The sequence below is a fragment of the Chinchilla lanigera genome, unplaced genomic scaffold, assembly GCF_000276665.1.
Source record: "Chinchilla lanigera isolate Chin_1 unplaced genomic scaffold, ChiLan1.0 scaffold00002, whole genome shotgun sequence".
Classification (NCBI taxonomy): Eukaryota; Metazoa; Chordata; class Mammalia; order Rodentia; family Chinchillidae; genus Chinchilla; species Chinchilla lanigera.
In genome coordinates this window covers 1,326,023-1,352,541 of record NW_004955403.1, presented here as the reverse complement: position 1 = coordinate 1,352,541, position 26,519 = coordinate 1,326,023, and the positions used below count along the sequence as shown (strand labels likewise).

Sequence of the window (26,519 nt, the reverse complement as noted above, 5' to 3'; positions counted from 1 at the left end):
CAGAATTACCATGAGATTATGACTCATCATCCCGAGAATTATCAGTGGGAAAACTGGAGTCTAGAAAACGTTGCCACCATTCTAGCCCAGCGGTTTCCCGATAGTTATATCTGGGTGATAAAGTGCTCTCGAATGCACTTGCACAAGTTCAGCTGCTACGACAACTTTGTAAAAAGTAACATGTTTGGTGCCCCAGAACACAATACTGACTTTGGAGCTTTTAAACACCTTTACACCTTATTAGTTAATGCTTTTAACTTAAGTCAGAATGGTGTGCTATCAAAGAATGGGAATGTTTGGAATAAGGATTCCAAAGCATCTGACTGTAAGTCCAGTTCTCCTTCTGCTAGTAATGGTTGCCAGGGAGAAAAAGAAAGGACCTGTGAAAAACTTGATGAGTCTGCCGTGAGTTTTTATCCACCATCACTAAATGGGGCATCTTTTACTTTGATTGGATTCAGTAAAGGATGTGTTGTTTTGAATCAGTTGCTTTTTGAATTGAAGGAAGCCAAAAAAGACAAGAACATAGATGCTTTCATCAAGAGCATAAGAAGAATGTATTGGCTGGATGGCGGTCATTCCGGAGGAAGCAATACGTGGGTTACCTATCCAGAAGTCTTGAAAGAGTTTGCACAAACAGGGATTATTGTCCACACTCACGTAACACCTTACCAAGTACGTGACCCAATGAGATCTTGGATTGGAAAGGAGCACAAGAAATTTGTCCAGATACTTGGAGATTTTGGTGCGCAGGTGACAAGCCAGATTCATTTTGCAAAGGAAGCTCCTTCCATAGAGAATCACTTCAGGGTTCATGAAGTATTTTGAGACTACAAGAATATTGATATACCTGTTCAGAGAAGGAGCAGAGAACTCTGAGTGTTACAAGTTCAGCTAATGGGGTGTATGATGAATTCCTAGATGCATTGTCAGACTGGGGACTGGGGAAAGCACACATTCCTAAACTATGAGTGTAATGTGCAATAGTATCCTTGCTTGTGAATGTGAGCAGTTTGCAATTTGGATTGGGCTAGAATTAACAGTTAATTTGAAATCTAAAATGGTTTGTGATAATTCTGTGAAATACAAGACTGTTAAAGTTAACAATATAGTCCTTTTTAAAGGTAACTAAAACTGTTGGAAATAGTTGAAATTTTCTGAGTTATGTTTAACTGGGGTAAATTATAAGAATAATTAGCTATTTTGGCACCCCAAAAGAATGGAAACACTTCATTTGTCAAAGTATAGGTACCCAGATGTTTTCCAACATTTTTAAATAACTGTCCTGCCTTTTGTGTTTGGTAAACTCAAGGATTTTGTGTGTGTCTGTGTGCACTTGTGTATATGCATGTGTGCATGCACGCGTGTATGGGTGTGTACACGTGTGTGTATTTAGTACTGGAGATTGAGCCCGGGGCCTTACTCATGCCAGGCAAACAGCACTCTGCCACCAAGCTGTACCCCAGCCCTGTTTCATTCTTACAGTGCTACCAAGTTGTTTGTTGTTTTTGAGAGCCAAAATATGTTTTATTTCCAAATGCCCAAGAACATGTAGTATAAAATTGGTTTTTAAAACATTTTACATTTAAGTATCATGGCTTAAGTTTTGAGTTTATTCAGTTCCTGAAAATTGGTTAAGTAAAAATATATATATTGAATAAAAATATAGGACAGAGCAGATTTCAGGTTTTCATTGGATCAGTCTTTTGAAAGAGAGCAACTCAGGTAAAATAAATATATAATGCTTTGTTAGTGCTCTATTGCAAAGAAGACAGATTCCATGGATCTAAATCAGTTTTTCCAGAAGCATGATTTTGTCTGCCAAAAGAAAAGAGCTCTGTTTGGCCAAAATGCAAAATTACAGTGCTATAAGAAAAGTTAAAAGGGAAAGTTTGAAGACACAAATGATTTAATTTTGGCTCAGAAATCGAATATGCTTAACACTGCTACATGATTCGGTGAAGTTTCCTTCTGCCTGGTTTTCTTGACCTAGATAAATACATCTTAAAAACCCAGTTTCAGCCAATCCTGAAATATAGCTGTGTGATCAAAGGGGTCTCTTTTTTTATACTTTATTAATAATTAGCTTTCACAGGTCATAAAATAAGCAGGGAAATAACATGCTGCTTTAGGACTGAAAAAATAAGACACTAAAGACGCATTAGTCTGAGTGACCCAGAGGAGCTAAACTTCGTTAAACATAAAATAAAAATGTTAATTTCTTGGTTCTTTTAACTTAATGACTATAAATGCATTCCAAGTGTAGTGTTCAGAAACATGAGATTCTTAACCAGATGCTTAAAAGTTAGCACTTAATTCTGTAAACTACAGAAAAGTACCCAAGTTCGTCTAAGACAAAGTAGTTTCATATTGCTCCATTTTCTTTAAATACCTGCTCGCTCTTTTGAGACCAAAGACTCCCCCACGTATAAATAATCTATGTGATTCGAACATGTTACGAAGAACTTCGCTTTAAGCGTGGTGATTGGGTGGTTTGCTGCGGTTTGTTTCATCCTTGGGTAAACTGACCTGTGGGAGCCGAGGATGTGGCTTCACGGCAGAGCGCCTGCCTAGACTCCGTGACACTGCCCCCGAAAAGAAACTGAAGTGTATCTAGGGAAAGGGGTTTATCTTCACAGGGTAAACTGAAATGAACAGTTAGGACTTTTAACAGAAGAGTCGTTTTTTAAAATCTGAGATACTTAAAAACCTGAGTTCTTCAGCCATCCAGTCCTGTAAATGCTTTACTGTAACTGTCATATCTTGAATGGATATTAGTAGTCCTAGACCTGCCATCACATCAAAGTGAGACTGCTTAGAAGGAAGAATATCTCCATAAGGAAAATACATGCAAGTTGATACATACTCAAGTGGTTTCTGTTTACAGGGATAGGTCCTTTTTGTTTCTGTTCTAAACCGTGATTGTGAATGTCAGTGTATCCTCTTGGACTGTGCCTTTGTGATGAGTCAGTTGAAAAAAGTCCTAAGAATAATGTGAAAGTTGTTACCGCCACAGCATGAATGTATAATTGTATTAAAGTTAATCTAGAGAAGTGTTTGGATGTTTTTTATTAAGACTTCAGATTGATAATGGAAAAGGTACTTCGACATTGTCAGTTTTTCTATTGTATTTTCATTAACATAACATGTTTTTCACTTGTGCAACTTTGACCATCTCTTCCGTAGAAGCATATCTCTTTATTTAGACACAGGGTCTCACTGTATAGTTCAGGCTGGCCTCAAATTCACAGCAGTCTTCCTGCCTCAGCCTCTTAAGTGCTGTGATTATAGGCGTGTGAAACTATGCCTGACTCATTTTCTATTACTCAGAATGCACATTGTATCAATTTCTTCTGGTGGGTTTCCTAGAGAACAAAGTCTCTTAGCAAATAAGTTATTCTTTTTCTTTGCAAGTCATTTTGGATATCTGTATTCCTGTAGCTCCTTAAAAATCTTGGTTAGAATCTGGTGATCCATGTTTCATTTCTTTCCGTATCTGAACACCCACCAGATGCAGGAGGGTCTAGGCCAATGGTGGTGAACCTGTGGCACACGTCCTGCAGCCAGCTGTTATTGAAAGCTCTAAAAGGCTTGCCATCACTGGTCTAGGCAATGAGGACACAGCACGAAGTCTCAGGACGTTAGTCTGGAAATGTGTAGAAAGGGGCAGATGTGAAACCAGGTAGTGTTCATAAGAAAGCCACTCGTGTAGTTCTCTGAGGGCTTGTTACCTCTGTCTCTACTTTTCCCCTCAAAGCCTCAGGCACTTGTAGGTAGGGCTGCTGAAATCTGATTGATCTGGGGCTCAGCTAAATGTGCTTTAAGGATGTGGGGCCTGGATGGAGGGAGCCACTGAGGCGCAACCTGGGTTTATCTCCCTCCTGGTTGCTCTGTTTCCTGACTGCCAGGGCCTGAGCAGCTTTGCCCTGCTCAGGCCTTTTCACCTGCCCTTTCTGCCTGGAGCTAGCCACCGCACGCCATAAATGACCAGAATAAACCCCTCCGAGTGTGGGTGTTGGATGTGGAGTCTCAGCAAGGACAAAGGGACAGGGCCTTTAAGTTGAAAAATGTGCATTAGGAGATACGTGGAACTCACACTGCACCTCACGAAGGCAGAGAGGACCAGCAGCTTATTCACCAGTTAGCAGGTTGAGGGAGTGACTTGGGATGACCATTCTAGTAGTTACTTCTAGGTGTGTTAAAAGCTCCCAGCACTTAGGGCCCATGTGCTCAAAGCAGGACGACCCGATCTGTTAGTTCCCCCAGATCATGTCTAGCACTGAAGGGGGAACTGTTACAGATCTGTTCCATCCAGGTCTGCCTCGAAACTTGCTGCATTCTTAAAAATGTTTTCTGGTCATCTCAGGTTCAGCTTCCATGTCTGCTGATTTAACAGGTAACAGAAGCTTTGTTAGTAGGTTCCTTCCGAGTGTTCACAAATCTTCAAAAGGATGGAAGGCTACAGAGTAACCTGTGTTTACTGTTTCTTTTGATACTTCAGGAATGAAGTTTGAAATTCCTGATCAGCATTCCAGCGTACTCAAGTACTAAAATACTGTCCATGAAAGGGGATTATGATGCTCCAGACACGACATGACCATGAGCAGAAATTCAAATCAAACTGCAGATTCATCTCCCCACCTGGCTGTGCAGCCTCTTCACACAGGCAGCGACTATCACTGGCGACAGCCTGTGTAAAGAAATGTTTAGCTACCATGACTTATTTTCATATCACATGTAGTCACACTAGAAAAATTCCATGCTGTAACATCCACTTCCGCCTTACTCTTTGGCACTGTCGTACTGTTCTCATATTATAGTCTACCATTTACTCGTTCATTAGTTTTATTTTGAATCCTTGTGTATCTAGTAAGCAGTGCAGTGAGTTTTGCTGGGAAAGAAAAAATTCCCTTGTGCATGTTGTCAGGCTCCGTACTCCAGCCCAAGAAAAGCTATGCATGACCTGTTCAGAAGTGTCAGAGGTGTGCTGCACACAGGGAGAAAGGAGTTACCCACAGTCACCAGAACTCTGATCCATTTCCGTCCCACCTGTCTGCACCTGCAGTCTGGATTAATTAGGTAATTTAAAATTCCTTCCAACAGTAAGATTCAGAATCCCTGAAAAGTTGCATGAAACATGTATCATGTATTTTATTTGGCCCTAACCCAGAGATAAAATATTTTGATTTTAAAGTTTACCCAGGGAAATAATTTTAAAACATCCCAAAGTGTTCGTTTATAGCTTTCTAAATACTTAATACTGCAAGAGGAGCTACCTCAGCTCTCAGCAAAGAAAGAACACATTAAATGGGCCCACTACACGGCTGCCAGCTGTCTCCTGGGGATTCCCGCAGCGAGCCTATGCAGTTTCACTTTAAAGTTGAGGAAAACAGGCCTCTCAGGTTATTTAACTCACCCAAGAGTGCCCAGTTCGCTTCCTCACTAACCACACTGAATGAAAACGAACACTGAAAAAAAAAAAAGAAAATGAACATTGAGTAGACCAACTGTAGCTATTTTATGTGCACGTTTTCTACAGAACTCTGGACTTACACTTTGCACCCATTCTTTTACTGGTTAAGGAAAAAACAAGGATTTTTATTAAAAGCTGACTATACTGTGCAAACTAAGAGGTCCTTTTCCCTCCTGAACTAAAGGAATCTACAGAAGTTTTTGATGTAACCTAAGTAGCCAAAGATCAAAACCGGATAGTCAGATATAGCTAATACATTGAAACAATTCCTTTCTGACTTTCTAACCTTTGCTGATCTCAATAATTTCAGTATCTCCCAGGACGCTTAGAAAAGTAAGAATTTTTAATATACTCTTCCTTTCTCGTTTACTGTAATTTGCTCTTCTATGCCTGAAGTTAACCCAACCACAAACACGGACACAAATGAGGGGGCTGCCGTCGGGGATGACTTCCTTCATGACCACACTGCACCCGGAGGATGCGCAGAGGCTGTCTGGAGTGCGCGTCTGCTCTGGGGCCCTAGCTGGTGATGTGAGTGTAAGGAGTGTAAGACGGCAGCACAGATCCCTACACAGCGGCTCGTTGTCTTCAAGACAGTATCATTCTTAGGCTCTCGAGCTCATTTATCCTTAAAATGAAAAACATTTCTTTTAAAAAGGAATAGATGAAAAAGTATTTCGGGGAAAAACTTTAATTAGGCTACAGTTTAGACATGGCTATAATCTACAACTGATGTATTCTCTAACAAAAATAGCAGACATCTTGGGTAGCAGGAAAAACCAGAACCAGAGCAAACATTTGCTGTGGACAAATCACAACTCTAATCCAAGTCACGACCGTGCAATCCAGTGACTGTCCCGACTGCACCCACACACCCCGGGAAGTCTGCTGTGTACGTGTACCAGTTCCGTACCTGCTCTGCCAGTCTACGTGGTTGGAGCCTGGTGTCTGCATCTTTAAAACTGCCTCAAAAGATTCTGAGTACAGGCAAATGTAGGTGACACTGCTCTCAGGGGCACAACCCTTTTCCCTTTGCTATCAGAACCCCGTTTCTGAAACAGAGGGCCCACTCTGCCCTCTTCTCTACTCATGTCTTCAAGCAGGCATCCACTCCAGTGCCCACAGGCCTGACTAGCCTAAGGCGCATTTCAGGCCCTCTGCCATGACCAGCTAGGGCTGGGCGGGTCTGACCTCTGAGAGCAGTGGGCCCCAATGACCAGCTAGGGCTGGGCGGCTCTGACCTCTGAGAGCAGTGGGCCCCAAGGACTCAGTGGCAGTCCTGGGAAAGTGCTCTTGTGCCAGGCCAGGTCCCTGGGACGCGGCCAGGCTCGTACGCTGCATGCAAATGAAGACGCGCAAGGCCCTGACTGCTACTGGCCACCATCCAGGACAAGGGCAGCTGGCCTCAGATGTGCCAGTGCTGTGGGGGGAACTGGAAAAAAGTTTCTGATGACATCACTGAGTCACCGGACTGAAAACACTGACGCCTAGCAGACACTGTGGACTGTGATTCAATATATTTTATTTAAGTCACTTTAAGCTGAATTTTGTTATTTGCATCTTAAAACTGAACAGTGGTCTCAGCACAGCATTCTTTACTTGTGAATCTGCAGCTAGCAGAACCCACGAAAACACCCACCCACGTGCCTATTTAATATGCAAATCTGAGACTGAGTTATTGTTCCAGTCTTAACAAAGCATCAATCTTGTTATTCCCTTCCGATATTTGTTATTCCCTTCCGATATTTCAACTAAATTTCATTGTAAGGTTTATATTCACTGCGTTTACTTCCTTATTTACTCCAAGTTCTTGCTGTAGGCTTTGTCTTGAATGTGTAAGACCATCCTCCGAGCATAGAAGTCGCTGTATTCCTCTGGTAATTCAGCCAGTGTTTTCAGGGCTCTGTCCAAAATCTGCACAGCTCTTGATGCTGCTGTCAGGTCTTTGTTTCCGTAGGTATCTGTTTTGTCATAGCACTCAGACGGAAGGTGCTTCCAAAAGACATTCACTCCCACTCCAAACTCTTCAGAAATTACATTGTGGAACCATAAAGCTGGAGAAAGGACACCAAAATGTCAGGGAAATTCACAAATTTCATGTAGCCAATGTAAGAAATCATTCCTGTAAGCACAGCCCTTCGTTAACACACTCCCAGCTTCTAACAGAATCATTTTAACTTCCATGAACTGCCAACCCATCTAGTGTCAGTAGCACAACCTTTACTTTTAAAACCTTTAGAAATAGCAATTTTTTCTTTTAACTTGAAAGACATAATGAAGTTATATTTGTTTTGTAGTTCTCTAATTTGGGGCTGTGTTTTCTGTTAGTTGTTTATACTTCCTGAGTCATACAACCACATCAAAAATGCTTTTTTTTGTACACAGAACATTTCAATTATTTGAGGAGTATGTTTGACCTTTTTTGATTCAGTACAGCACTTTTGTTCTCAAAGACTTCCTATTCAAGCTGCAAGTTAGTTTTCTAACTCACTTAAATTTGCATTCACTGTAGCTTCCTCAGTTTTGTATCTGTAATGCATTTATAATCCTATTTCTTTTGGCTCCTTTACAATAAGTATATAAAACTACAGCAAACATTTTGGTGGTGATGAATAAACTTTATTAAATACCTTATTGATTTCTATTTGCACTAGAAAGTTTACTTTGTTTTCAGTGGCATCTAAGCATTTTCAAAATGTAAGTGCTAGAGGAATACGAAAGTCACACAAAGTAACAAAGGTGGAGTATAATCACATCAGAAATGTTTAATCTTGTCAGAGGGAGAAAGGAAGGTTTAAATTTTAGAAACAAATGCATTCCAAGAGTACTCAAAAAACAAAAGATTAAAATATTTTGATTTGCAAAAGTAGTCTTTAAACACGGTTTCAGTCTTAACTATTCTTTCAGAATCCTTCTTCCCTCATTCAGTATAACAGGAAGAAAAGGGCAAACCATTCTGCTTAATCTAAATCCTAAGTTGGGGCTTTTGCTTTTGTTTCAAACTACAGTATATACAAATTATTTGGTTTTTTTTTTTCTTTTTGATTAAAAATTGGATGTGTAAGGAAAAACTGCATAGCGTTTAATCATGTTCGGAAAATACAAAGCCACAAATTCAAATATAAATTTAAAAATTACAGTGCATTTAAGACTAAGACAGTGGTTGCAGTTAATGTATCAGATTCCCCTCTGAGGAATGCAGAGGTTAAAAAAGAACATAGTACCTTGTCCTCAAAGACTTCATAATCTAACCCCAAATTACATATTTTTCTTACTGACATTTTAAATTTAATTGTATCAGTGAAGTATTATTAATATATTAATTTAGATATGCGAAATCAACCACACAATTTGTCACTGTGTTCCTTTTCAAGTGTTACAGATGTGAATTATGTCACCGCGCTTACTAACACTGAAATTTTAGACCTTCAAACCAATGCATAAAAATATTGTGACACTAATTCTGTATGCAGAAAAGGGCATGCTAAAGATATCACAGGTGTTGAGATTATAATATTTTGATATTTACTACAATCTCTAATCTGTTTTAGTTTTAAAAAATACCATTGCTTGGAAAATGTTTAAGTGAACAGTCCTAGAACATCTAAATACTTTAGGAACCAAACACTTCTAAAAAACAACCAAGAATAATCTTTTCCCAGATAGAAAGTATCTCACTTGATGATACTTAATAAAATAACTTACAGGAGAGACATTCCGTATTTAAGACCTGCTTGTTTAATGGCTCTCGGGCTTAGGACGGAGACACACTGTTCAGACTCATGACCCACCGCTCAGACTTACGACCCGTCTCTTTTTGTACAGCACACCTTGTTTCTACAGTACTATTAACTTTTGCTAATTGTACTGTACAGTACGGCAGTTTTATGTTCTGTTATACATCACAGAACTGCATGTAAGAATTACCCAAATAAAAGTAAAGTGATCAAGTTGGAGTTTCCTTTGCCCATTTCTTTGTTCTGAATAATATCATTTACATATTACATATAATTCCTCTTAACAGTGACCAATCCACTTAATAGCCTGGTCACGGGAACAGAACATGGTCATTAAACAAGGCGTGTTTGTATTCTGCAGCTATGCACTGCTCACTGAAAGTCAGAACAGATCCTGAGAAATACATAGTTAGGCATTTCATCACCATGCAAACGCTCTGCATATACCTAACACAGCCCTGGAGGGTGTGGCTCATGATGGGCCCAGGGACAAGCCACTGCCCTGTACAGCAGGCCATGTTCTGAAGATGCAGCTGCTGCAGCACCGTGAGCAGCTGTGGATCTGAACATGAAGCACAGCGAGACTAAGGTGCTGGAGACTCCTCAAGGTGCCCTCTGCCCAGGGCGTGTACGCGAAGGCAGCCCGCAAGCCTGGCAGGTGCTGCGACTGGTCAGCGGTGAGCAGTGAGTGGGCTTCACTGTGTGCTTGGGCTACCCACAGCTTACCGAAAAATTCCAGTAAGAAACTTATCTAGCTTACTGTAACTTGTTAAAAACTGTAAACTTTAACCTTTTGAACTTTACAATGACAGCTTAAAACACTGTACAGAAGTATAAATACAATTTATATCCTTTTTCTCTGAGCTTTTTCTAATTTTAAGTTTTTAAAATTTTTCTTTTGTAAAAAACAATGACACAAGCATATTGCATTCACCAACCCGTGCCCGCCCCTGAAGGGCAGTCATGGTCACTGCCTTCATCTCCCATCCTGGCACAAGAGGGGTGTTACGGTTTGTGTGTGGGTGTCCCCCCAAAGCCTCATGTGGTCATGGGACAGACTTTTAGAGTTTGATTATGGGTGTGAGAGCTACACCGCCCTGGCGTGGATAGTTTACATATGTAAGGGAGAGGAAGACGCTGCTTGCCGCCATTCCTCCCTTTCAGTGCTTCTTGCTTTTGCTGTGCTCTGCCGCCATGAGCTGTAGCCCTCCGCCATGTGCCACTCTGCCTTGTAACCCGCCAAGTATGGACTGCAACCTTCACAAACTGTGAGCTAAATAAACCTTTCCTTCCTTAATTTTGGGTGTCAGGTATTTTGTCCCAGGAACAAGAGAGAAGTAACCAAGACAAGGGGCTCTAGGGCAGCACAGGGAGCTGGTGTCTCCACTGATAGTACCTTCATGTGGAACATTCCTAAAGGACCTGCCCAAGGCTTTTCTCTCCTACTTTCCAAACAAGTAGAAGAAGCAGTAACAATTAAAAGTAGACTAGCCAGGTGCCATGGTGCACACTTGTAATCCCAGTTATTTGGGGGGCTGAGGCAGGAAGATCACAAATTCAAGGTGTGGGCAGTGGCTGAAGCTGGAGATCGATCACACGTGTGGGGCCAAAGCAAGGCCAGCCCCAAGAACACAGAGCGCTCAAGGCAAGCCATGTGAGCTGTTCCAGCTCTGAGGATGAAAGGCGCCCGAGGTAAGCCAGGCAAAGGAGTTAGGCAGAGGGGTTCAACTGACATCAGCCTCCCGAGCATAGCACGCTGCAGTCGCTGGGCAGTTTTTTCTCTCCCACCAAGAGAGGAGGCTCCATCTGACCTCAGCTTTCTGTATTCTCACTCTTGTCTCCACTTCTGCATCCTCCACTGTCCTTCCCCCGGGAAATCTGAGAGCTACACTGGACAGGGCACCAAGGCCATCCTGGGCAACTCAGGTCCTATCTCAAAATGAAAAACTAAAAGGGGTTGGGATGTGACTCACTGGTACAGCACTTGCCTACCACGCACAAATCCCTAGTACCATCAAAAAACTGAAAAGTAAACAGAGAAACCAGTAACACAGTTGTTTATTATCAAGTATTATGTGCACATATAACTATGTGCCGTGCCTTCACACAGCTGGCCATGCAGGAGGTCTGCACAGCCATCACCACGCGCACGGTGACTGGCTCACTGTGCCCTACGTTCTGACGGCTGCACTGTGACCAGCGATAGGGTCTGTCAGCCCCATTACAATCTTACGGGATGCGTGCTGTATGCGTGTTCTGTGTGGACTACATCTCTGTGTGGTAGTGCAGGGCTGTACTGACAGGCTGCCCCCTAAAATAAGACTGTTACTTTTCTAAGAGTCCGCCTAGGTAGACTTTAAACACACACACAGCTATGTCGAAGAATCATCTTGTACAGGACAGGGTACATGCAAACAGTTTCGTCTACAGAAACACACATAGAAGATGAGTGACAGAACACAGACTTCATCAACAGCACATGACTGAGGTCTAGAAACCTTACCGGGGATGAACAACACATCACCAGCTTCAAGCAAACATTCATGCCTTCTCGCCTTGGAGAAGAGTGGATATTTAGCCAAGTCTGGATTATCAATGTTTAGCACTTCCGATTTAGAACCTGAAAGGTTCCAAACAGGTTAAGCAAAGTTGGCATTCTTTTAAAAAAAGTAATCATAAATATAAATTTAAAAATCAATTTTCTGTTCAATCATTACAGCCACACTATGGGATTAAGACAGTTTTCAATCACCCACCCTTTCACTGTGACCACTGACAACCCTTAAATATAATTATGATAATCTGAAATCTCATTCCTCACATGGCTTGTCACTATGCGTACTACACATATACATTTGAAAATATAATACATCCTAATTAGGAAGATGTGTCCTAAACTGTCGTTTAACGTGAATAAAGAGATTTCTCAAGGAGCAACTGAACAGACTTTAGAAATACAACCTTGACTAACAACATACCTGACAGATACAGATACTGGGCCTCACGAGGACTGAACAGTGTAATGCGCTTCTTTCCTGTCACTTGTATTAAGAGGTTATCCATCACCTGAAGACCAAGAAGAACTTAGAGGTAAGCAGTATGTAAAATTCAAATAGAACCAATGATATTCTAAATAACTGTAAACACTATGTATGTTTTTTGAGATAGGGTCTTTTTTGCGCTTGAACTTTGACCCTCTTGCCTTAGCCTCCTAAGTAGCTGGGACTACAGGGACCTACCACTGCGCCTAGCTTAACACGTTCCCAGCGGCTTGAATCACCAGAGGCACATGCAGAACAGTCCCACTGTGCAGCTTGTACCACTGGTAGTAAAGCATCGCACAAGACAGTCACACACGCACCACCAGTGGGTCAAGCTGCTTGGCGGGGGCCATGTGAATTACGGCCCCACCAGGAATGTGTTAAACCTTAGTCTTTCATGAGACTTGATGTACACTGCCTAAAGCTCTTATTTTTTTAAAAGAGAATAAAAAATAAAAAAAAATAATTAGAAACAACACAGAATTTCACTAAAGAAGATGACAGGAATTCAACAGTGGTTGTTATATTGCATAGTGTTGTCTTCAAATTAGTTGTTCAGATTACCAGATATAAGCATGCAAAATTGGTCAAAAAAATTACAAAGAAAAAAAATTTTAAGCATTAACTGTTCCTTTCAATAAACCAACAGAAATCAGCAATACAATTATCCCAGCTCTTCTTGTATATACATTTTCTAGGGTAACAGTAACACCAGAGTGCAATATAACCAGGCCTTTACTGAGGACACTTGTGTAGCACTGCCTCAAAGTGGGATGAACTGGCAAATCAGGAAGTCATGTTAGGAAACTGTTGGTCCATGCTGACCATGAACTGACAGTAAGACCCATTAAACATGCTGAAGCCTCCCCTAGGCTAATACTTATTTTACCTAGCCATCCAGGATGCTCTAAGATCAACATTGAGAACAGACTAAAAGCACTTAGCCAAACCAGGATTTAGGAAAACAGGAACTACTGCAGCCACTGCTAAACTTGCAATTCAACCATAATTTGGTTACAGGTAACTTGATTATGAAATTATTTGTATAGGACTATGACCTAAATTACCTAATGTACTTTTTTTTTGGAGACAAAGTCTTGCTACATAGTCCAAGTTGACCTTGAACTCAATATGGAGGCCAGGTAGGTCTCGAACTCATAATTCTGCCTCAGCCTCCCCAGTGAGAGGTTTACAGCTATGTGCCCCTACCCCCCACCTTTTAATGGAGCAATCTAACTGTTCCTGTGTATGCATGGGCACTTTCTTATTACGTTCTGTGAGAAAGGTTAAAAGCCAGAGCCACATGAGTCTCAGCTAAGGAATTAAGATAAACACTAGACAAGGTATCATTATGATTATTCACATATCATTACTACTGAAGCATTTCTTTTAGCACCTTATCTTCACTTACGTAGACCTTAACTATACAATTATAACTAGCATTTCTCTAATTTATATTTAAGAAAAGCCTTGTATATTATATTCTAATCAAGGTAAAAGAAAGGACTTTCAAGTTAAAACAGTCATAGACTATTATTAAAAATGTATGAATCCCCTCATTTCCTCACCATGTCATTCATGTAAAACCTTTAAAAAAAATATGCTAAGATTTTGTGTCTCTCTCATTTAATTATAGATATACTGACTATGCTGAAACCTTCCCAAAAGGTCTTTAAATGAATTACAGAATACATATATAAAACGTAAGTTTCATATAGAACTTTAAAAAACTGTTTTTGGAGGCCAGGTGTGGTGGTGCTGAGGCAGGAGTTCGGGGCCAGCCTGGGCTACACAGTTAGTTCAAGGCCAGCCTGAACTGTACATAGCAAGACCCTGACTCAAAAATAAATAAATTAATTAATTAAACAACTTCAGAAATCCATTGATATTGCTTTAACTTCCTGTTTCTCCACCTTCTAGTACCAAATCATGTAAAGTACTAGCCTTTTTAATATATTTTAAGTGCTCAGATATACAATATATTTAATATATTCACAATGGGGGCTGCAATTTTTACGTCTTTCTGTCAGGCAGCTTGAACACTGTTGGTACACGCATAACTGTCCAACTGGATGGCTTTTTATTAACTTTATTAGTAAAAAGACTGAGAAAAGTGACCAGATCCACCTGTACACCAGTGGTACAAAGCACCCAATGGGATAGTCGTACGTGGACCACCAGTGTGGTTCAAGCTAGCGGGAATATAAAATTCTAACATCTTAGAACATCAAAGAATCAATAATTAAGATCAGTATTATACACAGCTTGCTGTCCTACTATTACAGCAGACAGTGAATGTTCTCAAGGGACACAAATCCTAAGACCTTCAGATTCCTCCAGATACTTCCATCTGGAAATAACTCACTATGGGCTCCACTTTTCTCCTGAGCAGCATCTTGCTGGGCAGCCAGAGGCATGGGTGCCGTTTATGTATTCCCACCACACAAGCTGTCACTTTTTAACCCTTCTCCCTTACCTAGCGGCCATTTTTTACCCACTAAACAAACCAAACAAAACCCAACCCCACTTCATGAGATACAGATGGGGAGGAATCAAGAGCACAGAGACACACAAAGGTGAGAAACAAGGCTGCACGCTCGGCTAAGGAGCTCAGCCCTGCATCACTGCCTTGCATAGTTCCTTTGCTCAAACCCGACACCTTGGCGAGCTGCACTGCTGAGATTTCTAAGGCAGCTTGTAGCGTGAACTTGTGAATGTTAATCTATAAAGATCCACGGTGGCTGCAGAGTTCTCATTTATAGAGCGTACATCATAGTGCGTCCAAAGTTGTAATCCAGGTGAACTAATTCGGAAAACGCTAGAGAAGAACTGCTCCTCCTTGAAGAATTTTGGAAACTTAATATCGCCTTCTAACAGAGGAAACTGCTTTCTGATATCTGCAACATCCTACATCGACAGAAACATAAAGATAATTAGAGAAAAACACCTGGAAAGAATTTTATTAATAAACACTACATTGACATAATGTTTACTTTATCAAAACTGCCAATAGTCTACAAGCTATTAGGGGAGACAGGGACAAAACTGCTCATTGCCTTACAGTGCTACGCTCTGACTACCTGCTAACACCCATCTCTCAGTGCAGGGACAACACGCCTGGCAAGGAGAACGCAGATTCAACGGGACCACTGATGTGAAGCTCAACAGACTTCACCCACTTTGACCACAAAGACTCTATGGTCCTATCTGAGAGGTTCTTTCTACTTTAGGCTAAACTGATGCAGCTCTCCTGTACTCTAATGAAGCTGTATTTGTATGATTCTGATTACATAATTAGAATTATATAGTGAGGATTTCTGTAATTATTTTGGATTAATATTTCATTAGTTGAAAGGGCTTCTATAAAATACACAACTGATGGGATTTCTTACTGTGTAGAAATGACATTACTCTGACCACAAAGACTCTATGGTCCTATCTGAGAAACAAGCAATCAATGGTTACTGATGTTTTTTAGGAGCACAAATCATTCAGAATAGAATAAGACATGTTATGTATCAGTCTGTAAGTATAAAAGTGACGGTACCAGTAAATTTCCACGTAAGCCTTCAGCAACTGTTTTAAGTTCACGATTCTTACCTTTCTAGGATCCTCTCCAAGTGACCGTAAGTAGTACTTCTCATCCTTAAACATCCCAAAGAAAAATAACATTAGCATTCACTTAAAAATACTTGAAAGTAAAGAGAAAAAGAAATAAGCCTTAAAATCCGACCCAGGTAAGCCATTCTCTGAACAGCTCGGTCAGCTTCCCCTCTCCACTAACGCTCTCTGGTGGCCACGTGGAGAAACGTCTCACACACACTCCTCAGTGCCTGGGTCCACAAAGCAGTGCGTTCTGAAGGCAGCACGCAGAGACCATGCTGAAGCCATAACGCTCCCGACAGACTCCCGACAGACTCCCGACAGACTCCCGACAGGCAGTCTCCGCGCAGGAGTCCAGGGGAGCGGAGGGCTTCTCTCCACTCAGCGCCCCTCCGCAGCCTTTCACAGCAGTGCCTTCCCATACACCAAACCTCAGCATGGACCTCTGGAGACCCGCACGGACAGTCCATGTGCATGTGGTTCACACCCTTTCTCTAAGTTTAGACTTAATCCTTTCTCCTCGCTCTACTTCCTTTACCTCACACATCACAGCGACTTAACTGTGTGCTCCTCACGCCCCTCACACAGGAAGTGCTGACAGGCAACTGAATATTCAAGTTCAAAGCACAGCTATGAAGGGAGTGGTTCTCGGGTCCAGCTAACCATTTTCAAAGGCACTCTCTGCACAGTACAGAACCACAGGCCTCCAGAGTCTGCGGGACCCTGGAATATTCTAGCATAACCAGTCCTTAAGGAGAAAACTGTAACAACACAGTACCTTACCATCCAGAAGGTCCAGGCCTGGCGACTCAGACACAGGCAGCAGCTTTACCCAAAGCCTACCAAGGTGCTCATCCATTTCCTCATTTGCATTTTTGAAACAGGGCCTTGTTATTAGTCCAGACTGGCTCTAAACTTACTATGTTGCCCAGGTCAGCCTCCAACTTGTGATCCTCCCGCCTCAGCCTCCTGAGTGCTGGGGTTACAGGTGTGCGCCACTACACCTGGCTAAAAAGTAGCTTATTTTTAAAACATGCTTTTTGATAGCATAGTGAGTTTTTAAAAACACATGTATGACGTTTTACCTCAAAATATGTAAACTGAATTACTTAAAGCTGCACTATAATGTAAATAAGAATGATATAATCTTAGAATTTTACAGCCAACAAAAGAAATCATATTGACAAGAATAAAATATGATATTCAAATGCATGACACATGAAAATAAAGCTCTTCATTAGCATCTGAACTTGGCACTTCAGACCTCGGCCTTTTCAAGGGAGTCCTCATAACAGCCTTTATCGAGGCATCTCCATGTGTCAGGTGCACTACTAAGTGCTTTACGCATTTTATTCAGGTAATTCTCACAAGAAGCCTAGAAGTGCGCAGTGCTCTCTTCTTCACGCGCTAGATGAGTCTGCGTGAGCACAGGAGAGCAACCCGGCAGGGCTGCGCGTGGTGAGCAGCAGGGTGGCCTGTGGTGCAGGCAGGGAGCCTCACGAAGGCCACACAGGCGGCCGGGGCTCTTGTGGAGTGCGGGATCTTGCATGAGCTATAGCAGAAAGTTCTTTCTGTATATAGACAGCAACGCTTCCTAAGAACACGGTGCAGCAATTACCTCTGAAATAAAGAATTCGTCATGCTTCTTTTCAGCTGCCCTCTGGACCAACTTGTTAAAAGGTAAAGTTCTGAAATAAACACAGATATATGATCACTACACATGCAGGCTTGTGGCAGTGGGATATCGTCTTCTACTTTATAATAGCCAGTTTTTATCCTGACCTATTATGGAGACTTCTAAACATTCAAAGTTCATTTGGCAGTATGTCTTCTTGGTTTATTATTTGAAAGTTTAGGACTAAGGATTTTTAAGTCTCTATAGTATACACTATCCTTATAAGTCAATGTGCTTCTATTCCATATGAATGACAGAAAAATGTCTTTATGGTTCTGATTACCTTTGGAAGGAGCTATGCTCACCATTCTAGCAGACACAGATTATCTTTGGAAATACACTTGCTCTCAGGCTGTGAACAGGACAAACTGCTAGTGCTACTCTGGAAGAGATGTTAGGCAAAGGGTCCAATGCAGACCCTCCTGCCTTTTGGCACAATCTCAGAACATAAAAGCCAGGAACACTCTTACCCTTCTCTACCACCCTCTACCATTTTAAGGCTTGTGAGAAGAATGTGAGTGAAGTCACCAGATTTTATCCTTCAAAATTTCTACCCCAAAGCCTATTTTCTTCCTGTTTGAGAAACCAAAGCCAATAAGGCTTCTGAGAAGCCCCAAGATCCTGAGGGCACTAGACAAATTTGCAGCTAAATGGGCTATTTGAATGTGGGGCCTTGCTAAAGGAAGTGGGTATGTAGCATGACCTTAGGGAGGGTATCTGGTCCCTGGGCTCTTCCCCTAGAGCTCTCCTGCTCACTCTCTACTTTCTGGCTGCCGCAAGGTGAGTAGCTTTGCTGTGAGGTGAGCAGCTTTGCTCTCTACATCCTAGCTGCCATGATGTTCTGCATGAGTCTAAAGTAAAAGAACCATTCAACCATGGACTGAATCCTCTGAAACCATGAACCTACATAAATTTCCCTTCCTTTGTTTTTCTCAAGTATCTGATCACAATGGGGACAAACTGACTTACATACTTCCACCTTAGAGAACAAGACTGGGTATTGTGGAAGCAGAGTTTTTTCCTGGACCTCATACTCTTGAGGTCACACGGCTATACTTTCTCTAGGCCCTATCTTATCCCCTTCAACTTTTTCTAATTCAAAGTACTGCCTGGTGTGAATATGACACTATCAGTAACAATACAATGGGTCCTCAAAGCCTGCCTTCTGCTCCCCACTGCACATTTGCTACCAAACTTCTCATCTAAGACTACAATCTCTTCAATCTCATTACTAAATATTTTTTCACTTGAAATCTGTACTGGGAGATGGAGACAAATAGGAAACTTCTCCTTTGCTATGAGATGATGCTGGGCAGATTTACTCTCCCCTGGCCCTTATCTCCTAGAAGCACAGTGGGTAAAGTTAAACATGAAGTGGCAGCTGCAGTATCAGTGGGGGTGCTTGCTATATAAGTGACCCTTGACTGGTGAACTATGTCTGCACTAGACGGCCTGGGAATGGACTACACATACTTGTTAGGAAGCAGACAGCCATGTACAGTAATTAGCGGAAAACAGAGAAACCCAGTTCTTGGGCCATTTCCAGGTACTGGCTTCTGGGGACCACGTCACTTGCCCGGCTAGGTGTTTCAATACCACCTCCACGCTCTTGTTCTCTTTAAAACTAAGCTGCCAAAAAATGGCTCTAACGTTTGCATGGACTCCTGAGGATACTCTCTGCTAGAGTGCTGCTTCCTGCCTTGAGCTCTTCTGCAGAGCTAAGGGAATGTGATGCCCACTTAGGGGCACTGGGTCCTGTGCGTGTGAATGTGGACTACAGGTGTCCCGGTCATTGTGTGAGTGACACTGGGCAGAGAAAAGAAGTCTGCTGTCTACTCAGACCAACGCCAACTCTCCCACTGTAGTTTCTGATCAGCCAGATCAGTGAGTTTACTTCCTGGCCCCGACTCCATGTTCTCCATCTCAGGCTTCAGCACGCACCTACCTCTCATTGCTACCAAAGCATCTTTGAAAGGCACACATAGAAAAGCTCACTGAGGCTATGTAGCTGGTACCGCTGCCCCGGTTTGAGTTTTCTGGCCAGGAGGACACAGAAGCATTTCAAGACCCTGAGAAACTCAGGGTAGAATGGTCAGGCTGCCGGAGCAGTGAAGTGCCTACAACCAGAGAAGCACAGGGCTGCTGCCAGCAGCCTGCCCTCAGGAGGCCCCCTGGCCGGGGTTGTACATATCACACACATGTTCTAAGCAGGTCCCTGCCACTGGTGCACCACGTGTACGACAAGCACACAGAAAAGCAAGGGAGGCAGAGTCCATGAGGCATGTTATGGTCTGTGTCTAGATGTCCCCCCAAAGCCTGCTGCAGTCATGGGCGGGCTTCTTAAGTCTGTGATTGACTCATGGTCCAGTGCTGGGATTATAGGTGTGAGCGCCACACCCGCCCTGGGGCAGGTAGTTTGCATACAATGTAAGGGAGGGAAAAAGGGTTGCTCTCTGCTGCTTTTCCCTTTTGCTCTTGCTGCTTTTGCTGTTTTCCACCACCATGAAGGTTGCCCTCTGCCATGTGCCACCCTGCCTTGGGATCAGCCCAGTAGGGACTGAAACCTCCACCAACTGTGAGCTAAATAAAGCTTTCCTTCCGTAATTCTGGGTGTCAGGTATTCTGTCTCAGCAACGGGAGAAAAGTAACCAAGACAAGGGGAGACCAGGAGTCAGCAAATCTGAGCACACATCCTGAGTTCTATCATTTTATCCCAATGTGATCTTGGGTAAGCTACTTCTCTTTGCAATTGCTGTAAACAATACCTACCATAACTCCCAGACTGTTCTCTAGTTAAAATGAGAAGTACAACTTAGAACACTTGTCATACCATCCGACACACAGGAGGAAGTGTTCAGTAAAGCTACTGGATTAGCAAAGACCACAACACACCCCTCACCAGCATACAAGGAGTCACTGGTATTTTTTTTTAAAAAGAGAAAAGAAATCCTCTAGGGTTCAGTTCCCCACTTTGGAAAGGCTCCTTTACAAAGTCAAGACCAGGACTGATAAAAGTCCAATAAACATAAGAACAAGTTGATGAGAGAATTACATGATGTATTAGGTAAAAGCAGCTAAGTAAGGTTTAGGAGAGATTTACAGTGCATTTTAAAAATTAAATCTATAACCAGAAAATACCAAGAGTATCTTTTCACTTCACCGCACAAGATTCTCTGTTAAGAGTACCCTGACTCTGGAGGGAACAGTGACGGCTACCAAGGAGAAAAATGTCTAAGGTGATACTTGTTACTGCATCCGTCTCCAGACATACAACAAAGGAGAAACGCAATCTCAACAACACATCCATCCATAGGATTTCTCTTTTCCAGTACGTCTTTGGCCTAGATTCTGAATCCTTTCTCTCCTCCTGCCTGGAAAAGCTGAAAGAACTAAATCTACTTTTAGTTCTTGCACTAAACAATAACCTTGCAATTCTTTAATAATGCTAGCGGAAGGCTTTGAGAAAGCTGGGACAGTACATAATGCATGTGCTTCAAAAATAAGTTTTGAAAAGTTTAAAAGGCATGACAAAACATCAAAGCACTTCAGGATGAAGTTTCAATACCCATTTATTATGGCATTAGACTGTGGAAAATGAACACCATTAATTGCAGACTAAAAAACACTCAGCATTCCAGTACTTTCTTCCACTTTTTTGACTTAATAAAAAGTGAAAAGTTCTTACACTTGAAAGGACTTACGGCAATTAAATTCAACTGGTGGCCTATTGAAACCAAAACCAGAATGGTGAATATTCAAAAAACTGAAAATTGAGAAATGCTTTGGCAGCTGTTATGTGAACCTGGAAACCTCTAATGAGAAAGGAATGCCCCTGGACATTGGAAACTTTGTGTAGCTCACCTCTGACCTCAAGTCTTGCAAACTACATGGTTTTCAATGATTTAATTTATTGGGAACTGCATGTACTGAAAATTACAGAGTTCTTTGGTTTTTAATGACTCTCATGGGAACACACAGTATATGAAATCTGCAAGATGACATTTCAAGCTCCCATGTTTAGACATTAGTAGCTTTTGACAATTTCTTATTTAATTTTAAGATTCCATAGCATAAAATGGCAACCCTGAGTGAAATTATAGGTATTTAAGGTTATTTCATCAAAAGAGAAAATCAAACATGATTTTTAAAATATTACCCAAGTCGATGAAAGATCATACTACACATAACTTGTCTTATATTTCTGGAGAACACAGAAACACATGAGCCTTTAAAAAAATGTCCTGTGCTAGATAAGTTACCAATGTGGTAGAATATCTTGATTAATCAAGCACAAAATGAATATAGTAGACCCAACTGTAGGGGTAACTAACTCTGTAAAAATCTTCTCTTCTATGACTCCAAAAGGTCCTGGGACACCCTATTTTTAAAGGTCTTTAGAAATGTCTTTGTATCATTATAGACACTCACAATTCTTCTGTCTTTTTAGAAGTACTCTTTAAAAATCAATAAGACACCATGATTACACCAAGCTAGCAAGAGCAAAATGCCACATGGTCTTTTTAGAATAATGTAGAAATATTTTAAGTGTTTTTAAAAAGTGATCCGCATCCCAAAGTAAACCTCAGAAGATAATACCTATATACAAAGTTCTTACTAATGAAGTCCATCTGTGCAACTGTGGCAACGTGAATCTTCACCTCTCTTGCCCCTCCAACGTGGCTTAGGTAATCCACTGTCCATTTGCTTGTACATGGCCCCAGATCAAGTCCTTTCAACACAAGAGGCTTTCTCTGTAAGTAGAGGAAAAATACAACAAAAATAATTGTGAAAACCAAGAATATATCACCAGCTGTATTTGGTAACAGAGGTGCCAAGCTGTGATTTTTGATCTTGAGATTCTTAAACTCAAAGCTCTAGCAGTTAATGCTGTCACTACAGTGAAGAGGACCCCGTAATATATAACCCAGGACAAAAGGTTAAGATCAGGAAAACAAATAGCAGCCAGCATCGACAGAGAAAGAAGAGACAACCAACTATTACATACAATATTTCCATGTTCTTAGGACAAAAATATAAATGATGAAAATTTGTACTCTATAGTCAAATTTTTGGTTACTTTTTTATTTTAATACAGTTTCAAACTTCTAAAAATGTTGCAAGCACCTGTAATCCCAGAATTTTAGGAAGCTGAGGCAGGAGGACCACGAGTTTGATCCCAGACTGGCAATTTAGTGAGACTCTATCTCAAACTAAAAATAAACATTTAAAAGGGCTACGGATGTAGCTCGGTGTGTAAACCCCGGCATGAACATCCAGTACTGGGAACAAAAAAAGTTCCACCAAGAACATCACAAAGAATTTGTATTTTCATATACCCTCTGCCCTGATTCATCAGCTGTTAACACTATATCCCATTTGATTTACTGTTTGCTCTCACTCTGAGTAATTAAAGAATAACATGACAAAAACCTAACTTACTTTTGGCTCAATCACTTTAAGGTTAAATAACTGACATCATGCCCTTTTATCTGTAAAAGCTTGAGTAGATTTCCTAAGAACAAAGATGTTCTCTTACATAACCATGAAGTAATTATCAAAATTATACTTCACATGACATAACATTACTATTGAATCCACAATCCAAATTCAGATTTCACTAATTGTCCCAATAATTTCCTTTAGAGTTATTTCTTCTCCTGGCCCAGAATGTGTTCTGCGATGCCAAATTGCACCCGCTGCCCTCTTTTCCCTCTTTTCATCTGGAACAGTACCTCAGGCTTTGTCTGCCATGACCTTGACAGTTCTGAGGTATGTAGGCCAGTTATTTTGCTGAATGCTCTTTGATCAGGTTTATCTGCAATTTCTTCATAATTAGTCAGGTTATACATTTTGGGGAGCAGGGGTGTCCCATAGAATAAATGCTGTGGCCCTCTCTAGGGTATTTTGCCCTAGTATTTATGATGATACTGGCAATTGCTGCCTGAGTCCAAGTTCTGTTAAAATGAGTGCAACAAGTGATTTTTAAATCTCCATCATTTTTTTTGTTCGCTTTTTTCTCGGTACCGGGAACCGAACTCACGACCTTGCGCTTGCCAGGCAGGTGCTGTGCCACAGAGCTAAATCCCCAGCCCCTAAATCTCCATCATTTTTCTACATTTATTAGTTGGTATTCTAATATAAAAAAATAAAATTGAGCTCTAACTTCTTCATTTACCTATTTTATTACATGGGTAATAATCTATTGATGTAATTTTGATGCTCAGATTATCCCCACTTTGGCTAGTAGCTCCTCTTCAAGCTGGTTATTGTAACTTTTTAACCTGAACATTACTTTATGAAAAAATAACACACTCTAGCATCCTTTTATACTTCCTCTGCCAGCCTTGCAATCAGTCATTTCTTTAAGTAGCTCTGATTTCTTCTAAAATGAAAAATGTTTAATAGGGTATCATTACCTCTGCCTTCCCAGTGGTCTGAGCTAAGAAACATGAGGCTGTATGTATATCCCTGAACATATACCCTCACATCATATGTGCAAGTTTCTCTCCATGTATATACTACACAACACATACACATTCCTAACGGATATATGCATGAACCATGCATGTTTCAAGGTTAATCCTGGTCTTCACTGTTTATACATTTGTAACTATTCCAACAGTGAAAAACCTAATTCCCATTATCGTTGTTTATAAATCTGCAAAATCCTAGATTTACAGAAAGTAGTTTGAGGATTGTTAGGTCATACTATTATAAAAAAAAAAAAAATTACTAACCAGAATTCAGTTTTCATTTCTTTTTATCCTAGACTAAGGTTATATAAAGTACTCTGTTTACATTTTTTAAAAAAAGTGACCTACATTACTTCTCATCCTCCTGTTAGGTTCATTTGTCACTTATCTTCTACTTTAGGATTCTTAAAATCATTCTTCACCCTTATGTTTTAAATTATTACAACTTTAAAAAACACTTTTTTATAATACACTCAAATTTGGAGCCATGGTTAGGAAGGCGTCCTGTAGACCTAGAATGTGGAATTTATCCACTTTTTTGGGGGGAATTGAGAATCAAACTTAGGACCTTGCATTTGCTAGGCAGGTGCCATGCCGCTGAGCTATATCCCCAACCCCTACCCACTTTTCTTTTATATAGTACTTTCATGTCTTCACATTATTCGGATCTACTCGGACTTCCTTCTTGTATGTAGTATCAGATATAAATCCAATGTTATCATACTCTAAATGACTATTTAGCTGGGCATGGTGGCACACCCCTGTAATCCCAGCACTCAGGAGGCTGAGGCAGGACGATCATTCGGAGTTTGAGGCCAGCCTGAGTTCAAGGCCAGTCTGAACTGCAAAGTGAGACCCTGCCTCAGAAAAAAAAAAAAAAAAAAAAGATTATTGCGTTATCCCAGCACTATCAGAGCAGTAAAACTGCTCTGTATGATGCTGTAATAGTGGAAATGTGCCACAAAGTTGTCTAAACCCATGGAACCTACAACACCAAGCTTGAACACTGAGTTATGGAGTTAGGGTGAAAATGATGTCAGTGCAGGTTCCTCAGCGGTAACAACCATACCACTCTAGCGGAGCATGCTGGTAACAGAGAAGGCTCTGCATGTCTGAGAGGAGGAGTGTATGAGAAATCTCCGTATTTCGACTCAGTTTAGCTACTGTGAAATTAAAATTGCTCTAACAAAACCTATTAAAAGTTAATTTTTGTCCCATTGATGTCTGGAATGCCATGTTCATTATCTAGTAAATTTCTATATGAATAAAAATTTGTTTCTGAATATGTATATATTTCTGGACTTTACTTCTCTGGTCTGTCCATTTACCATATGCAAATGTTAATTATATAACTAATTAATTCATGTTTTTAAAAACCTGATAGGTCTGTGTTCCCTCGTATTTTTCACTTTGGAGTTTACAGGTAAAAAGGTCTCCTTTCAATTTTGTTATTGACTTCCAGTTTTTTTGCACTCTAACCAGAGAAGGTTTTGTAATTACTTTATGATTCTTATTGCTGATAAATCTTCTGTAACATACTGTTTTGTTTGGGATAATTCAGATACAAAGCACTTCACATACATCAGTCAGTCTTCACAACACTGCCCTCAGGCATCATAGGCCCAACACAGCCTGAGATGGGGTGGGAGCCGGAGCGCATCATACCAGCCCATGCGCCCCAGTCCCGGGGACAAACGAAGGCCCGAATCTTCTCCCGCAGACGGCTACTACCAAAAGAAAACACTTCACTTGACTTGTAAACCGTAGAACTGTAGTTTTATAACCACCCTCACAGACGTAACTATCAAGGAAGGAAACTCCGGAGTGCTTTTTCTTTTGTTTTGGATTTTTGCTCCCACCTGATTTATTGCAACCACTGGGGTCTTTTCCTTTAAATACCTGCGGGACACCCTGCGTTCTTGTGAAGTCTGGATTCCCTTGCGAAGAATCGCAAGTAAAACACACGTCCCCCTCCTCAATACGTTCCTATGAGCTTTCTCTTGAAGAACCAAGGGGCTGCAGCGTCCGCACTGCGATGCAGCCGCGCTGGACCCCGGCGCCGCGGCAAGATTCCCGGAGACTCCCGCTGTTCCTGGCGTCTCGGTTGTGCTTCCCAATCTATGCATTTCTTCAGCACGGGGACAAGCGCTGATCGCACCAAGGAGGCCTGCACTACTGCCCTGAACTTGGGGGATCCCGGCGAAGCTGGGCTCGGGGGCCCCAGCAACCGCAAGACGGCCCTCGCCTCCCGCGCCCGGCTCCCCGCGGTCCTCCCGGGTTCTCGGGAGTTTACCACAGGAGGGCGCCGCCTACGCCTTTCCCCTGGGTCCCACGAACCGCGTCTGGGGCCGCCGGAAAGGTTCGGACGAGTCTCCCCTCGCTTCCCACCTGCGGGTAGAGGTGCTGTGTAAAGTGCTCTGCAGAGACGCCCGCGAGCCGAGGCACGCGAACGCGCTCCCCCTCCATCCTTCCGCAGAGACCTCGGACCTTCCGGCGCAAAGCGTCCGGCTACCCGTG

General features: G+C 41.7%; 2 protein-coding genes across 3 annotated transcripts; one reads left to right on the top strand and one right to left on the bottom strand.

Annotated features, from left to right (window-relative positions):
• On the top strand, nucleotides 1-3,053 carry LOC102022772 (chromosome unknown open reading frame, human C2orf69; the record flags this gene model as incomplete). The annotated part of the gene is given in 1 exon segment (XM_013511947.1): nucleotides 1-3,053. A coding segment is annotated over 1 exon segment (828 nt), but the record flags the coding sequence as incomplete, so codon positions are not given.
• Tyw5 (tRNA-yW synthesizing protein 5) lies at nucleotides 1,503-26,515 on the bottom strand. Of its 2 annotated transcripts, XM_013511941.1 has the most exons (9): nucleotides 26,340-26,515; nucleotides 22,126-22,280; nucleotides 17,473-17,542; nucleotides 15,852-15,896; nucleotides 15,021-15,158; nucleotides 12,189-12,276; nucleotides 11,714-11,830; nucleotides 6,715-7,527; nucleotides 1,503-6,664 (listed from the first exon to the last, which is right to left on the bottom strand). In XM_013511941.1, exons 1-8 carry the CDS (start codon nucleotides 26,466-26,468, stop codon nucleotides 7,271-7,273), a joined length of 999 nt encoding a protein of 332 aa, XP_013367395.1. In that variant the 5' UTR covers nucleotides 26,469-26,515; the 3' UTR covers nucleotides 1,503-6,664; nucleotides 6,715-7,270. The 2 variants fall into 2 exon arrangements, with proteins under 2 accessions (XP_013367395.1, XP_005373312.1); XM_005373255.2 differs by lacking the exon at nucleotides 1,503-6,664 and having other exon boundaries at nucleotides 6,979-7,527; nucleotides 26,391-26,513.
• Between the last annotated feature and the right edge of the window lie 4 nt (nucleotides 26,516-26,519).